Source organism: Spermophilus citellus (genome assembly GCF_964194105.1).
Source record: "Spermophilus citellus genome assembly, chromosome: 13".
In the NCBI taxonomy this organism is placed as follows: domain Eukaryota; kingdom Metazoa; phylum Chordata; class Mammalia; order Rodentia; family Sciuridae; genus Spermophilus; species Spermophilus citellus.
The window spans coordinates 52,199,498-52,215,267 of NC_138193.1; the positions used below are offsets into that span (position 1 = coordinate 52,199,498).

Here is a 15,770-nt window from a genome sequence, read left to right on the forward strand (position 1 = left end):
TGGCAAATGCACAGGCGGAGTCTACCCAGCTGCCCAGGCCTGAGCGAAGTCCCTAAATGTCTTTTTCCAACCCAGAGACTTTTCTTTCCACTTGACCTGCTTTTCTAACTCTAATTCCCCACATATTGAAGCCAACTATGGTATAAAGGTCACTTTGCAATGAGTTGTTTGGGATTACATTAACCATTTTATCAGCCTTCCATGAATTTCTAAGCCTGTCTTTGACCAGAGACTTTTTAAAGAACCCATTTCTTTATTCAGTTTAGAACAGTTTGAACATTTTATTATGGAAAATTCAAATTTCTACAAAAGCAAAATGCAGTAGAAAGCTCGTCACCCAGCTTCAACAGTTACCAGCTGACTCAGGGTCAATCTTATCCCTCTATTCCCCTCCCCAACTAGTTTTCAGACACCATATCAATCTATCTGTAGATACTTCAGTGTGTGTCTCTAAAAGATAAGGCCTATTTCTTTTTATTTTTTTATTTTTTTTAATATTTATTTTTTAGGTGTAGATGGATACAACACAATGCCTTTATTTTTATGTGGTGCTGAGGACTGAACCCGGGTCCAGCCCATGCTAGGCAAGCACTCTACCACTGAGCCACAATCCCAGCCTCCTATTTCTTTTTATAATAACACTGTCATATATAAAAAGAAATGATAGGAATTCTTAATTTCACCAAATTATCCAGGCAATATCCATATTTCCCAGATCATTTCATATTTTTTCATAAATGCAATCAGTCAACCCACTATATTGGGTGATATATCTCTTAAATCGTTTTCAGTCCACAGTTTCCCCTTCCTTTTTTCTCCACTTGCACTTGTTATTAAATGAACTGCATCAGAGATTGTTTAACATGCTCCTCTGCCCCCTGTGTTTCCTATAAATTCATGGTTGGGTCCAAGCTTATCTGACTCCAGTCTGACTTGATTTTTCTTTTGGTACTGGGGATTGAACCAGTACTAAATTGAATAAAGAAATGGGATGAGTACGTTACCACTGAGTTATATCCCTACCCCTTTTTATTTTGAGACAGGGTCTAACTAAGTTGATAAGGTTCTCGTTAAGTTGCCCAAACTGGCCTCAAACTTGCAATCCTCCTGCCTCAGGCTCCCTGGTTGCTAGGATTAGAGGCATGCACCACCACACAACACGCCCAGCCAGCCTGGCTTTTCTACAAGACCATTTCATAGATGGAGGCGTACACGTCCACCAGAAAGCCGCTCATTTCCCACTCATCTTTGTGCATACATGCTTGATGTTGCTAGGCTATGATGATTCTTGCTTATGCCATTCTGAGTATTTTAGGACTTTTTTTGCAATGCTAGGGATCCAACCAAGGGCCTCATATTAGGCAAGCGTTCTACCACTGAGTACATCCCTAACCCAACCATTCTGAGTATTTTAAAGTATACTAAACAGCCTGAGTTTCAAGCAGTTTTGTTTTTCTCAGTCATTTTGTCATGGCCAAACTTTACCCAAAGTGATCACAGAGGTCTCACAACCCTTAGGTAGTATGGGGAAGCATTTAAGGAGAAATAATTTGGGGACACCAGAGAGGAAAACAGTGGTCCCTGTCCTCAAGAGGCTTCATATCTATTTGGTATTTGTTAAATACCAAAACTGAAAGCAGTATTGACTACAATTAATTGTTATTTTAGGGTCTGAAATGTTGTCCTGGTGAAGTTCTCTAGTATCCTGGAATTTTTAAAAATCCAGTTTTTAGGATTCTGGTAGTAGGATTCTGGCAATACCTTGACCATGGAGACAGGTAACTTTGTTTTTCAGCAGATTGTGCTCAGGTGGGTTGGTGCCCTTGTCTCTGTGTGCATGGAGTTAATGTATGATAACAATACAAATAGTTGAAGTTCTGGGAAGCAGAGAAGGTACCTCATCTTTGCTGTCTGGAGTTAATAGAAGGGGCCTCAAAGAGATGGTGTGCTCTTACCCACTCCTTACAGATGAAGTTGAGTTTGCACAGGCAGAAAGTCGAAGCATGGATGTTAGGGGAGAGATACTAAGGATGTCCAGCATAGGAAACTTGTGAGATAGTGTAGACAGCAACAAATCCAACTGAGCCACATAACACCCTGGAGTTGGTAGATGGGGTAAGGCTGTAGAGTAGTAGCAGAAGCATCTTTGGCAACAAGCTGACAGTATAATTTATCTTGTGTATTTTTTTTTTTTTTGTACCAGGGATCAAACCTAGGGACCCTTAACCACTGAGCCAAGTCTCCAGCCTTTTTTATATTTTATTTAGAAGCAGAGTCTCACTGAGTTGCTAAGTGCCTTGCTAATCTGCTGAGGCTGGCTTTGAACTCACAATCCTTCTGTGCCTCAGCCTCCCAAGTTGCTGGGGTTACAGCCGTGCCCCACCACACTGGCTATCTTGTATATTTTTTAACAGCAGAAAGAACATACAAAATTTACTACATACCTAAGGCCTAGGAGTATTATCAAATGTTCGTGTATTTTTGAGCAAATTTGGGGCCAATCTGAATAGGAGAAAGGTTGAACATCCCCTCAACTGAAACATTTGGATTTGTCTACTGATCTCTTCCTTGAAAACTCTTAATACAAAATAAAACTTTTTGATGTTATACAAACTTGGATCTAACATAATTTAAATGATGTTCCCCAAAATGGATTTTCCAATGAAAAAACTCAGCTGCAAATTGGAAGTCTCCAAGGAACTCTGTCTCCAGTTCCTGTTTTAGGTGTTCACATTTCAGGCCTCCTCCTATCAAATCTTACCATCTTGTGTCTAATTCTCCCAAGGCTTGCCAGCTTCCTGGTTCACTTGTCTCAAATAATTTGTATTCAATTAAGAATTAAATACTGATAATGCAAAGGACTTATACAATTATGTGAAGAGGAAATCTAAGGAAAAGATGTTCAACTGTAAATGAAAGAATACAAATGTGTAGTTTTTCAAGTAACAAACAAAAGAAAAAAAGAATGCAAATTATAGAATCTGAGAGACTTTAATGAAATGTAATGGCTCATGAACATTTTAAAAGACTCTAAAATGATGTGTATATTTATGGACATGAAAGAATGCTCACTAACTTCTATGCCCTATGGCCCTTGTGATGCCATTAATGTAAAGTTAGTTAATGTAAAGATCTAGAATGGTGGTCAGAAATATCATCCATGATGTCATCTGGTTGGAAACACTTTGAATGATTTTACTTTCTTCTTTTTTATTGTTTTTGAAATCACAAGAGTTGTATTCTGTATTTTTAACTTATTAACTAATACTATCAGTGTGTATTTTATGTGCTGGCACTTCACTGATTGCTGTACACGATTATTCCTGAAGAAAACAAAGGTGATAAGAGATTAAGGAATTCACCCAAGGTCCACTCTAGGAATTGATGGAGCTGGGATTCAAAACCTGGTAGTGCTGCTCCACAGACTGGGCTCTTACTACACTAATTGCCAGATATAATCAAATTAACTTAAATCCTGCCCACCTCAAAGGCCTACTCCCTTGCTCAAAAGTAACTACGGGTAATAGATCCTTCAAAAATTTTTTGCTAGGCATTTTCAGACGTGTGTGTGTGTGTGTGTGTGTGTTTCTTTTTCATAAAATGGGGTGGATATGTCCCAACTATCAGTATGTATAATTCACTCTCATGATTTTTATTTACCTCTGGAGGGCATTCTGCAGTATGGATGTGTAGAATTGATGGAACCATGCTTCTGCTGAAAAACTGGTGTGTGTGTGTGTGTGTGTGTGTGTGTGTGTGTGTGTGTGTCTAGAGCTAATGTTTGGTATATGCCTAACACAATGCAAATAGTTGAAGTTCTGGTGGGCAGAGAGGTTTTTTCCAGTATTTTCTTCCTAACAGATAAAGTTACAGTGAACACTTTGTATGCATATTACTGGGTATAGATGTGCAATTGAAGTCCTGTGATAATCTCCTAGAAACAGAACCGATGGGTCAAAAGGCATGCACACAAAGTGGAAAGAAGCTTCCCACATCAAGAAGACCATGCCAGGGGCTGGGGATGTTCCCCGGTTAGTGTGAGGTGCTGAACACGATCCCCAGCACGACAAAATAAAATAAAATAAAATAAAATAAAAAGGCTGTGCCATTACCCCTGCAGCACATGAGTGGCCCTGTCCTCATATGTTCACCAACATAAGAAGTTGTCCAGGGCTGGGGATGTGGCTCAAGCAGTAGCGCGTTCACCTGGCATGTGTGCGGCCCGGGTTGGACCCTCAGCACCACATACAAACAAAGATGTTGTGTCCGCCAAGAACTGAAAAATAAATATTTTAAAAATCTCTCTCTCTGTTTTACTTCTTATGAAAAATGAAAGAATGTTAGTTCATTTGTAATAATGTAGAAGCTCTTGATTACTAGTGAAGTTGAGCATCTTTTCATTTGTTTCTTGGTCACCTTCTTTTCATTGGATAATTTGTGTTTTCTTATTAATTTGAAGGATCTCTATTATAGATATTGTCTTTTTTTTTTTTTTGATACTGGAGATTGAACTCAGGGGTGCTCAACCACTGAGCCACATCCCAGGCCTATTTTGTATTTTTATGAGAGACAGGGTTGCTTAGTGCCTCACAGTTGCTGAGGCTTGGCTTTGGACTCACAACCCTCCTGTCTCAGCCTCCCGAGCTGCTGGGATTACAGGCATGAGCCACCATGCTCTACTAGATATTGTCTTTTTTTAATATTTATTTTTTAGTTTTAGGTGGACACTATATCTTAATTTTATTTTTATGTGGTGTTGAGGATCAAACCCAGTGTCTCATGCATGCTAGGCGAGCACTCTACCACTGAGCCACAACCCCATCCTCTAGGTATTGTCTTTCGATGTTCTGTTTGACACAAATGTTTTCCCCAGGGCATTATTTTTCTTCAAACTTGCTTATTTTTTTATACTGAAGTTTGGTTGTATTTATTTTATTTTTATGTAATCAAATCTGTCAATATTTTTCCTTTTTGGTTTTATATCTTGTTTAGAATGTCTTTTCCACAATATCTACCAAGAATATAATGCTCTCCTAACCCTCTCTTCTTGTACATCTACGTTTTTGTTTATAGATTTATTTCTATATTTTAATATTAATGAAGAATTTTATTTTGTTCAGTGAAAAGGAGAGATTTATTATTTTTTTTATTTCCAGGCTGGTCAACTTTTAAACAACTCCTTCATCTAAACCCAAGTTCTGTTTCTAGACTGTTCCTTTTGTCCCTTTTTCTATATTTAACCTAGGATCACATTGTTTAGTTACTTATGCTTTTCACCAGCAAGTTTTTGTATCTGCTAAGGTATGTCCCATCCCCATTTCTTGTCTTTTTAAAACTTTCCCCAACCCTCCCCAGGCATTTACTTTTTCTGAGTAACTTCAGAACTAGATAGTTAAGGTCCAAAAATACTCCTTTGAGATTTCAGTTGGGGCAGATAGAATCTTCTGCTAATTGGAGTCTGTAGCCTGGACACCTGGATCCCTTGGCAGTTCTCTAGGCTATCCAGAGCTGCCCTCTGATGGGGAAGGACAGGATGTGCTGCTGCCTCTACCTGCTCTCCAGGGTCTTCCCACTCCACCATCTCCATGAAACTTGTGATTTCCAGTCTTCATGGAAGCATGCATTCCTGATTAAAGTTATTTCCTTCTCCAAGTGACATTTGGACTTTAATCTGAACTTTCAGAGCCAAAATCCAGAATGAAAAAGCCTGGAAACCTCAGACTCTGCAGCAGAACCCAGAAGGAAATACTTTTGTCAAGGAACAATTTCCTTCTCCCAGAACACCACATGATCTGCCTAGGGTAAAACAGGTTCCAGTTGAGACTTAAAAAACAAACAAAATGAACAATATTGTTGTAGAATAACCTAAATGTATCAAATTTTAAGTGTATAGGTAAATAAGTTTTAGTTAATGTAGAGTTGTGCAGTCATAACCATATTTCAATTTTTAAAACACTTTCATTACCCCAAAAGATTCCTCAAGCTTATTCAAGGTCATTCTCTGGATGCAACCTTGTCCTTAGCATGACAGCACCAGGAGGTGTGGGGATAGTGAAGGGATCCCCAAGAGAGCCTCTGTTCATGAGTTTAGAGCCAGTGCTCCCAACAACATGGGCCCACAGATCTACATACTCCTGGGGATACCCAGGTGGGGCCTCCTCCTGAGGGACTGGCCATGCTGAGCCCCATCCTTTATCCACCCCTCCCAGGTGGATAAAGTTTGAAGAAAAGGTCGAGGAAGGAGGCGAACGCTGGAGCAAGCCCCATGTGTCCACGCTGTCCCTGCACAGCCTCTTCGAGCTCCGTACCTGCCTGCAGACGGGGACAGTGCTGCTGGATCTGGACAGTGGCTCCTTACCACAGATCATAGGTGAGGTGGGGGCCGCCACAACATCTCTCCTGGGGTCCCTGAAAACCAGGGCAGCTCTCCCTGCCTTGTACCCATCTGCAAGTCTTGTGACTGGCTCATCCCTGACACCTGCCTGATTCTGCAGAGACCAGCTTTGGCTGTGATGTTCCCCAATCAGCATCCCAGCACCTCCAAGTTTCAGCTCCATGTATAGCTCCCTCAGGGAGGAAAAAATCATCCTCTGAAATGCTGTCCAGGAATGCAGCAATAAGAGAGAGTACTCCGACCATGGTCAGACAAGTATGGCCATGACAACCTGTTTCTTTTCAGGGTAAAATGGGTCATTGTTCATCTGTAGGAAATTAGCTGCCACTTAGTGGAGTGTCAGAAGGAAGAAGTGGCTTGCCTTATCCTCCCTAAAATGTCTATGTGTTTTGCTCTAGCACATTTGATTTTGCCAGAAGTATTTTGCCCAAAATGCTTTTCTTAAAAAATCCATTTTAGGACTAAAACTATTTAATAACAGTACTTTGTGCTTCCTGGGACACTTCCATATGTTCTATTTCATGGGATTTTCATAACACTGACAGAAAGATAGGTGCTTCTAAATACACATGCACAAACACAGAGACAGGCACACGCTCTTGTACATGAAGAGACTGTTTGTGATGTGCCCAGGTTTCCACAGTTAGTGGCAAGGCTGGGACAATTTCCACATCCCCTGTCACCTTTAGCTCACTTTCAGTCCCACTAATAACAGGTGAAATTGAAGAGCCCCACCTTGGGTCCATTCTGTCCCATATGGACCAGGCATGTTCGTTTCCCACTCAGATGATGTCATTGAGAAGCAGATTGAGGATGGGCTCCTGCGACCAGAGCTTCGGGAAAGGGTCAGTTATGTCCTCCTGAGGAAGCATCGTCACCAAACCAAGAAGCCCATCCACCGTTCCTTAGTGGACATTGGAAAGTCAGTCTCCTCCACCTCAAGTAAGTTGGGCTCTCCACTGCTAGCCATTGGGTATATGAGGACAGTATCAGGCCCCAGTGCCCAGGTGAGCCCACCTTGGTGACTGGGAATATCTGCCTTCATGATCTGGAGAAATTCTGCTGTTGGGGATCCCTCATCTTCCTTCTCTGGTAGGCTTCTGAGGACTCCAGTTGCACCCTAATATGTCTTTATCACCAGAGAAGAGCAATTCCTAGGAAGAGAGTTGGTTCTCGGCCTATTTTGCATACTACAATCACTTGGGATGTTGGATCTTGTCCTAATGCCTGGTCCCTGGCCTGGAGAGCTGGATTCAGTTGGTCTGGAGCATGGCCTGGGGGAGAGAAGAATGTTAGAAAAGTGCTCAGGAGATCCTCCCATGCACACAGTACTGAGGAATGCTGGTAGGATGGCTTGTTTAGGAAAGGACCTGAGAGTTTCCCATTGAGCTCCCAAGAGGAGCTAAGAGCCTTAGCAGGAAATGTCACACATGGGGGTTTGTTAGAAGTGGCTGGGTTCGCCTCAAAAGTTCTAGGACTTATATGCCTGGCAGCTGGTATCATTCTGATTAGCAGAGCCTCAAGCCTGGGAAAGAGGATTGTCTATCTCCAGCCCTCTGTTCAGTATCTCAGTAGAGATGCCCAGAGACACTGACCCTCCTGAACCTGTCAGATAAATGCAGGAACCAGAACAAAGTTGATAAAGTTGCTAATAAAAACCCTTCAGGACTGGGTGCTGTGGTGCACACCTGTAATCTCAGCAACTCAGGAGACTGAAGCAGGAGGACTGCAACTTTGAGGCCAGCCTCAAAAATTTGCTGAGACCCTCAGCAACCTAGCAAGACCCTGTCCCAAAATAAAGGAGAGCAGGGGAAGTGGCTCCATGATAAAAGACTCCTGGGTTCAACTCCCAGCACCCCCCCAAAAAAAAAGAAAGAAAGAAAAGAAAAAGACAGCAAATCCTTAAAGAATCTCTTAAATGAATTATGTAAAATCATGAAAGTGTTTAGCATATTAGTATAACAGCAACTACATACTCAGCACTTTCCATGTTCTAGGCAGTGTTGGGAGTGCTTCCTCCTCTGTGAACTCATTCCATTCTCACAATGACGTGTAGCATAGGTGCTGTTCTCATCCCCAGATGAACTGCCTGAGGCAGAGAGTTTAGATAACTTGCCATAGGTCACACAGCCAGTAAGCGGTGAACTCAGGCATGAATCCAGGTAGTCTACTATACCTGGCACCAGTTTAATCAATTGTCTATCACTTTCAACAGTGCAAATATTTCCTCTGTAATCTTGTTCAGACCATTAACTGACTTCTGGAAAGGAAAAGGACGCACTTGTGCAGCAAGCTTTATTTAGTTGAAGTAACTGTACAGGAATAGCCTGCTAATTCGAAAGGCTGCACTGTGTAAGCCTTCCAGAACCAAGTGTCTTCTTCTTGCCCCAGATCGCAGTCCTGCCCGGAGCCCTGCAGCTGGCTCAAGTCTACACCGCTCCACTGAGGACCTGAGGATGAGGCAGAGCGCAAATTATGGACATCTGCGTGAGTGTGTCCTCTACCACTCAGTGACAGCTTCGTTCTGATCATGACAGCTATGGAATGTCCATGTTTTCATAGATGGAGGAGGTGGTGGACAGGATCTATCTAGAATTCTCAGAACATGTACCAGGAGAAATTGAACTTTTACTCTAATTTGGGTTGTTCTGAGGGTCTGATTGACTCCTATACTATTCCAAATAATTCCTCTGAACAATGGAGCTCAAAGTCAATCCCTGACATAACTGATACCAACCCTGTGTTCTAGGCATGTTTCTCTTAGTCTAAACCTTGTTTTCATCAAAACGATGACTTGCCCTGTTTTCTGGTGAAAAGTCTTCCTAGAAATGGAATTAAAAACAGGTGAGATCCTTTCCCCGCAGGTCAATTAGACAGTATTTCCACCCCTGATGACAATCTTTCCAACAGGAAAAAGAAATGTGAGCAGAGTTGTTGCCTTTTATTTGCTAGGAATGGATTAGAGGGCTTGTGAGGTGAAAGGTCACTGACAGGTGATGATCAGGTGAGCTATGAGGAAAGAGAGAACTTAGAAAATGAAGAGAAAAACAAAAAGCAATGTGGAATATTTTCCTTCAACTACTTTTACTAAAATTCTGACATTTGAACAGGTGCAGCCCAAGACTGTGCCACTGACCAGGTTGGAGGAATGACTTGGGGACCATGTGCCTCTGCCCATGGCCTCTGCTACTGAAAGCTCATTTTTTCTTTGTACCAATGCCTGAGTCCCAAGTCTCCTACCCTGTTATTCCACATAGGGCTGCTAGGAGACAGTGGATCAGTACACAGAATGGGGATTGGGCAGACCTTCCCTTCATTATCATGGGAATGCCATGCCTCCCTGCTTCCTGGTGGGAACCCCAACAAGAGGCATGAGTAAGTGACTACAGGTTTGTGTGAACTGTGTCATAGTCAAGGTGTGCACCCCACCCCATGATCACCCACTGAATGGGCCACAATGGAGAAACCTCAGTGAGGAGGGAACACACAACTGAGTCTTGGAGATAAGCAGGTTTCCAGAAACAAGGGGGAGGAAGAGGCTGTTCTAAAACAAAGACACAAACAGCAGGCAAAGGGAAGGAGCTATCAAGGGAAAGAACACTGGTTCAGTTCACCAGGCGCATAAGGGTTAGAGGAAGAGAGTGTCAAATCAAACAGGGCCTTGTGTGCCCAGAAAAAGTACCCAGACATCATTCTGAGGGTAATGGGGACCACTACAAAGCTCAAAGCAGGAGCAGGCCATAGTCAGATTTTTATCTGAGAAGAATAAACAAGAAATGGGCAAGACTGAAAGCAAGAGACTGAGCCGGCATTCAGGAATACAGAGGAACGGACCAAGGTGGCATATAACCACCTGTGAGAGTAGGAGAGGAAGAAGAGGGAATAGCCACAGCTGGCTCCTAGGTTCCTCTCTGAGTGACCAGTAGGCGAGAGGGAGGAGGCATTAAGTGGAATTGAGCCTGTGGGGAGAATAGTTTGGTGGGAGATAATGAGTTGAGTTTGAGGCGTCAGACGAGGCTGCTCTAGTGAGTCTGGAGTTCAGAAAAGAAATGGGACTGGAGATCCATCCTCAGTGTCATCAGGCCAGATTTGCAGTAGGAACACCAGCAGTGAATATGATTGGCCAGGGATTGAGAGGTGAGGCCTCTGAGGGCCTCTTGACAAGACAAGACCCCGAGGCAAGTCAAGAAGGAGAGGATCCTAGGATGGAAACAAGAGAACAATGTTCTGGAAGCAAGAAGTGATCATAGGCCAAAATCAAGAAATTCTAGATCTGAGAGGGTCCACTGGATTGGCTGCTTGTGGGAAATGAAAACTGATTCCCAGAAGAAGGAACTCTTGGCAGTTCAGACGATACTTTGACTGTTGGAAGCCCATCTCCCTTCCCTCTTTCAGCCCCTCTCCAAACACTGTCATGGGTCATGGAGGATGGAGGTGAAATGAGTCTCTCTGGCTGACATATTTTAAGCTTAGTGACATCTGGCTCCTCACCTAAAACTGAATCTCTGTACCTTCTCACATCTGGAACAGACATCTTAGTTAAGTCCAAGAAGTTGAAGCCAAGAGGTGGAGACCAGAGTGAAGTAGATTCAGAAGTGAGAAGGAAGAAGAGGAACCAGGAGTCTAGTTATTCTTTCAAGAAAGTCACCATTGAAGGGAAATAGAGTGAAAGGATATTAGCTTAAGGGGGCTTCAGGATTAAGGGGAGGAGTTCTTATTTCTCTTATGAACATGGGAAAGGAAGGAATAGGATCCAAGGGAAAAGCACCTGCAAGATCCTAGCTTCCTCTAATGACTTTCTTTTCCTTTTCTCCTAGGTCACGCCCAGAGCAGAAGTATGAATGACATCTCTCACACCCCAAACACAGACCAGGTAGAAAAGCCCCTAAGCTTGGCTGCAGTGGAGGGCTGGGCAGGCAGAGCCTTTGGGTTTCTTTCAGGGGCAGAGAGCTCCTAGGGGAACAACAAAGGAGTGGCAGTCCCCAGGAAGTACCCTTGAGGAGGACTGTGGGCTGCCTTGGTGACTGCCTTGCCCATGAGTCAGGTACTGACTGAATTTGCAGTGCTGGCTCTGTTCTAGGCCGGATGGCCAGGAGTGGGGGACAGATGAGGTACCAGCTGTCCTTGAACTCAGGATTTGCTGGAGAGAGAGGACACAGCAAGAACATATAGCTTCACCTTCACCTCATGTCCCAATTGTACCTTTAAAGATGGGATAGGAATTGAGAATGGCAGAGAGGAGGAAGAGGGGCCTCCCCATGGAGGAAATGATGATAGCTAATTAATTGGACTGTCCAGTGGTGCATCTTCTTTCTTATCGAGGGCAGGAGAACATTGACCTAATCTCCCAAAAGCTGGGTTTCTTGATGAGATCAGAATACCACAAAAGGTTGAGTCTAAGTCCTAAGGCCCACAGCCAGGAACTCAGGGGCCTTACCACCTGGGGAAGCTCACAGGAGGACCCCTCGATCCTGACCTCCATGTATCTCAAGGGCAGGATATCCTGTGCCCCAGAATAAGTAAGGAAGGTGACAAAGAAAACTGAAACAAACTCCCTGAGGAAGGGGATTCTGGACTGCCTTGGTGACTCTGCCTACTCCATCAGCCAGGTACTGACTGAGTCTGGCTAGGGTGCTGCCCCTTCAAGGTACCCCCAAGTCTGGTGGAAATCAAAACAAAAGCAGTCATCATATCCAAAATACTAAAATAATAACATGAACCGACATTGAGGGTCCATATACAGCATGTACTACACTGAACCCAGCATTTTCTGTGCATCATGAAGGCAACACCATCATCCCCATTTGACCTATGAGAGAACATTGAAGCTGGACATGATTAAATAACATGTCCAGGGCCATATTGCCAAGAGGTGGCAGAACCATGACCTGACCCAGGCAGTCTGACTTTAGAGTGCTTACTTGGGAACAATTTAGAAAGCAGTCAGTCTCCTGAAATATTATTTGAAGAGGAACACCACTTCATTATAGTCATGCCCACTGACAATGGAGTCAGGATAAGAAAGCATTACCTAGAAAGATATTTCATAACTTATTTTAGTAAAAGTCTCAGTGGAGTTAATAATACTGGCTGTCACTTTACCAGGCAATGCTTTGATTTAAGGATTGGACCTTAGCACCTGGTACCAGCATGTTTCTCCTGAATGGCACCTGATGCTGCTTCTCAATATTTGTGACATCAGTGCCTGGTACCCCTTTATCTACTCTTTAGGTGTGAGCCCAGAGGCATTGGCCCTGCACTCTTTCTCCATCATTGGTTTTGCAGGGTTAAGCTCCATGCCCACCTCTAGCTGGTGGGTTCCCAGTGAACAGAGTAGATTCACACAGCTCCCCCTTCTGCCGATCCTGTACTGTAGGACTAGGCCAGAGCCTCCTGGTTCAGGAAGTGAGGTCCCATGGATCCCTGGTTGGACAAGTTTGTACCAGGCAGTAGCCAAGTCAGTGTGACCAGAAAACCAGTATGACCCCACTTCTGTGTTGCCACTACCCTGATTTCCTGATCAAATGTGTCACAACCTGCAAGAAAAGACCAAGGCCCTGTTTTCAATTCCTCTTCTTTTCTGGATTACAAGTGGGTGTGTTGGGCCACTCTGTTGTGGCGTTGCTCTCAAAGCCTCATTCTCCAGGGTGCTCCTACCCACCCCAACTCTTCTTTTCTCCCCTGGACTCCTTCTCCTCCCCCACCTCCCTCTCTTCTACCAGTCTGATGCTTGGGGGTGTGGGTGCTGGCATGGGGACAATGGCTTTCCTGGCACACCCAGCCCTCCATCCTAAAGAGCACTGCTTATTAATCAGCTGACTGTGCCTGAGACAAAGGGACTTTTTGAGTATTAGGGACTCTGGCCTTCCCATCAACTCCTGCCCTTGCTTATTCTCACCATGTTAGGATCCTCAGGACTGTTGCTGATTGCCTGGGAGGTTGTAGAGGTTTGTTTTCTTTCCCATTGAATTTAAAAGATTATAAGGGTGAAGGCCTTGTTCACGTGTTCTTCCTTGTGCTGGTGGACCACCCTATCCAGTGTGTATCATACCCTCCAAGAAGTAAATCAGGAAACAATTGGCACAGAGGGGAAGGACCTGTTGGCCATGTCCATGCCCACCACTGACCCCTCTACTGGTACAAGAAGAGACACAGGGGACCTGTGTCTTCACTGAGCCTACAAGAAACAGATATTACTGTGCCCACTGGAGATATTACAACAGAGAGTAGACTGGAGGGCAATCATGATGTCCACAGAAGCTCCCTTCAACCCTGGCCTCCACCTGAAGGTGCTGGCCTCCACTCTGTGTCTGCCACTGTAGCCTGAAACCAGCCTTGCCCTCCCTCTCCTTCCTCCTACAATATCACCTCTGCCTTTTATCCAACCCCTTACTGCCCAATGAGTAGGCAATCTGAAAAAGTAATTTATTTTAGGATAAGGAGTAAGAAGAGCTTGTATGTGACTGTCCCTGGGGCATTTTTATCATAAGAGGACTCAGGGGAAATAAAGTCATAAACAGAGAGAGTGGGAACAATACCTGGCATATCTGACCCTATCACTCTATTTTATCTTCCTGTCCTGGACAGACACTAGTCAGAGAGACTCCCCAGTCCCAGGCCACCTTGAGAGTCTCACCTGGAAAGTTGCAGAAGTTATGAGTTTCCTAGGAGGTCCTGTGGTGGTCAACCTGGGACAACTGCAGACTTAGAGAATGGTGACCAGTCTTCCTGTGACCAGGAAGCATGTGATGAGGGGAAAATTAAGCCATTCCTTGCTGGCCATCAAAACAGGCCTCACCCACCCTCTGACACCAAAAGTGAAGCAGAGAGGAGAGGTCTGGTCAGCTGGACTGTAAATGCTGAGATTCCCATCTGCTTGGACAAAGGAGGTTGTCCAACAGGTCTCAGGGCTCTCTTCTCAACCCCTTGACCCACACTGCAGTTAATCAGTCTTCTCCCATCAAAGAATACATCAAGGGTCAAGTCACTATCTGTATTTTCCCATCTGCAAAGACTTAATTGATCTCTGGGGTTAACCACCATTCAGTCCCTCATCTGCAAAATCAAGGGAAGTGTTTGATTATTTCTTTTAGTCTTTTGAGAAGTACTGGGAATTTTTTTTTAAGTTAGGCCCCCAGTGAGGGAGGAAGAGCATGTGGAATATTCTTGGGTATCTCATTTCCCCCTCCCTGAGCAGCGGAAAAACAAATTCATGAAGAAGATCCCCAAGGACTCAGAAGCCTCCAATGTACTTGTGGGTGAGGTGGACTTCCTGGATCAGCCATTCATTGCATTTGTGCGTCTCATCCAGTCTGCCATGCTAGGTGGAGTGACTGAGGTGCCCGTCCCTACCAGGTGAGAGAGAGCCTCAGAAACCTGCCACCATGCCAGTCCTGAGAGTGCCAGCTGTCTGTGTGTTCAGCAATCTGTGCTCATAGGGACACCCCTTAATGTAGATATTTGCTGAACAAGAATTTGATAGTTTATTCAAAAGAATCATAGAAGAGAAGGTGGCAAGAGCAGAGGGAGAAGCATTTGGGTGGGCTTGGGCAGCAAGACAAAGGTGAGGATGCTCCAGGGGGAGCTTAGTGCAAGCGAAAGAGGAATGTTTCTCCAACAAAAAGATTCAAAGGAGGGAAGCTAGGGGCTGGGGTGTAGCTCAGCAGCAGAGCACTTACTTGCCTAGCATGCATGAGGCCCTGAGTTCAATCCCCAGTACTGCAACATACACAAAAAAGGAGAGAACTTAAAAATTTAGCAATGGATACTATTGAGGACCAAAGAATCCTTCTCTTCCACTTAATCCTATTTTTCTTTCTCATTTTTCTCCTCCTCCTTATACTTCATCTTCTTTGCAGATTTCTGTTCATACTGCTGGGACCTTCTGGGAGAGCAAAATCCTACAATGAAATTGGCCGTGCCATTGCAACCCTGATGGTAGATGATGTAAGTGGTGACTCCTGAATGTCATAGCTCCTGCACCAGCACTGTTCCTTCATTCACTGAGTCATCTAACAGGCACATTTGAGCACCTACTGTATACCAGACCCTGTGCAGGGTACTGAAGATTATGAGATTCAGGGAATAGTCAATGGGTCCTTTAGAAGCACCTATCAAGTGGGAAGGACACAGCTATAATAATACAATTAACCATGTGCTAGCTGCCTAGGCAGTCAAGGAGGGCTTCACAGATGAAGAAGCTGTACAACTCAGATGAGCAGGAAGTAGGTGGGTCCAGTACCAGCCTAGGAGACAAACCCTCCCAACGAAAGGAACAGGGATCAAGGCTCAAAGAAGCTGGATGGAAGTGATCCAATACAGGCTCAGTATAAGAACTTTGAGGACAGGAAGTGATACCAGAGAGGTGAGTCAGAGA

The 15,770-nt window shown here is 44.1% G+C and overlaps 1 protein-coding gene across 3 annotated transcripts in view; it reads left to right on the forward strand.

The window, feature by feature from the left end:
- The window catches only part of SLC4A5 (solute carrier family 4 member 5), a 128,162-nt gene that overhangs the window by 72,887 nt on the left and 39,505 nt on the right, over positions 1-15,770 (forward strand). For all 3 annotated transcript variants that reach the window (XM_081264446.1, XM_081264444.1, XM_081264445.1), the window contains 6 exons: positions 6,210-6,370; positions 7,181-7,336; positions 8,786-8,881; positions 11,212-11,267; positions 14,592-14,749; positions 15,253-15,340. In XM_081264446.1, coding sequence (XP_081120572.1) covers positions 6,210-6,370; positions 7,181-7,336; positions 8,786-8,881; positions 11,212-11,267; positions 14,592-14,749; positions 15,253-15,340 — 715 coding nt within the window. The remainder of the gene's footprint in view (positions 1-6,209; positions 6,371-7,180; positions 7,337-8,785; positions 8,882-11,211; positions 11,268-14,591; positions 14,750-15,252; positions 15,341-15,770) is intronic.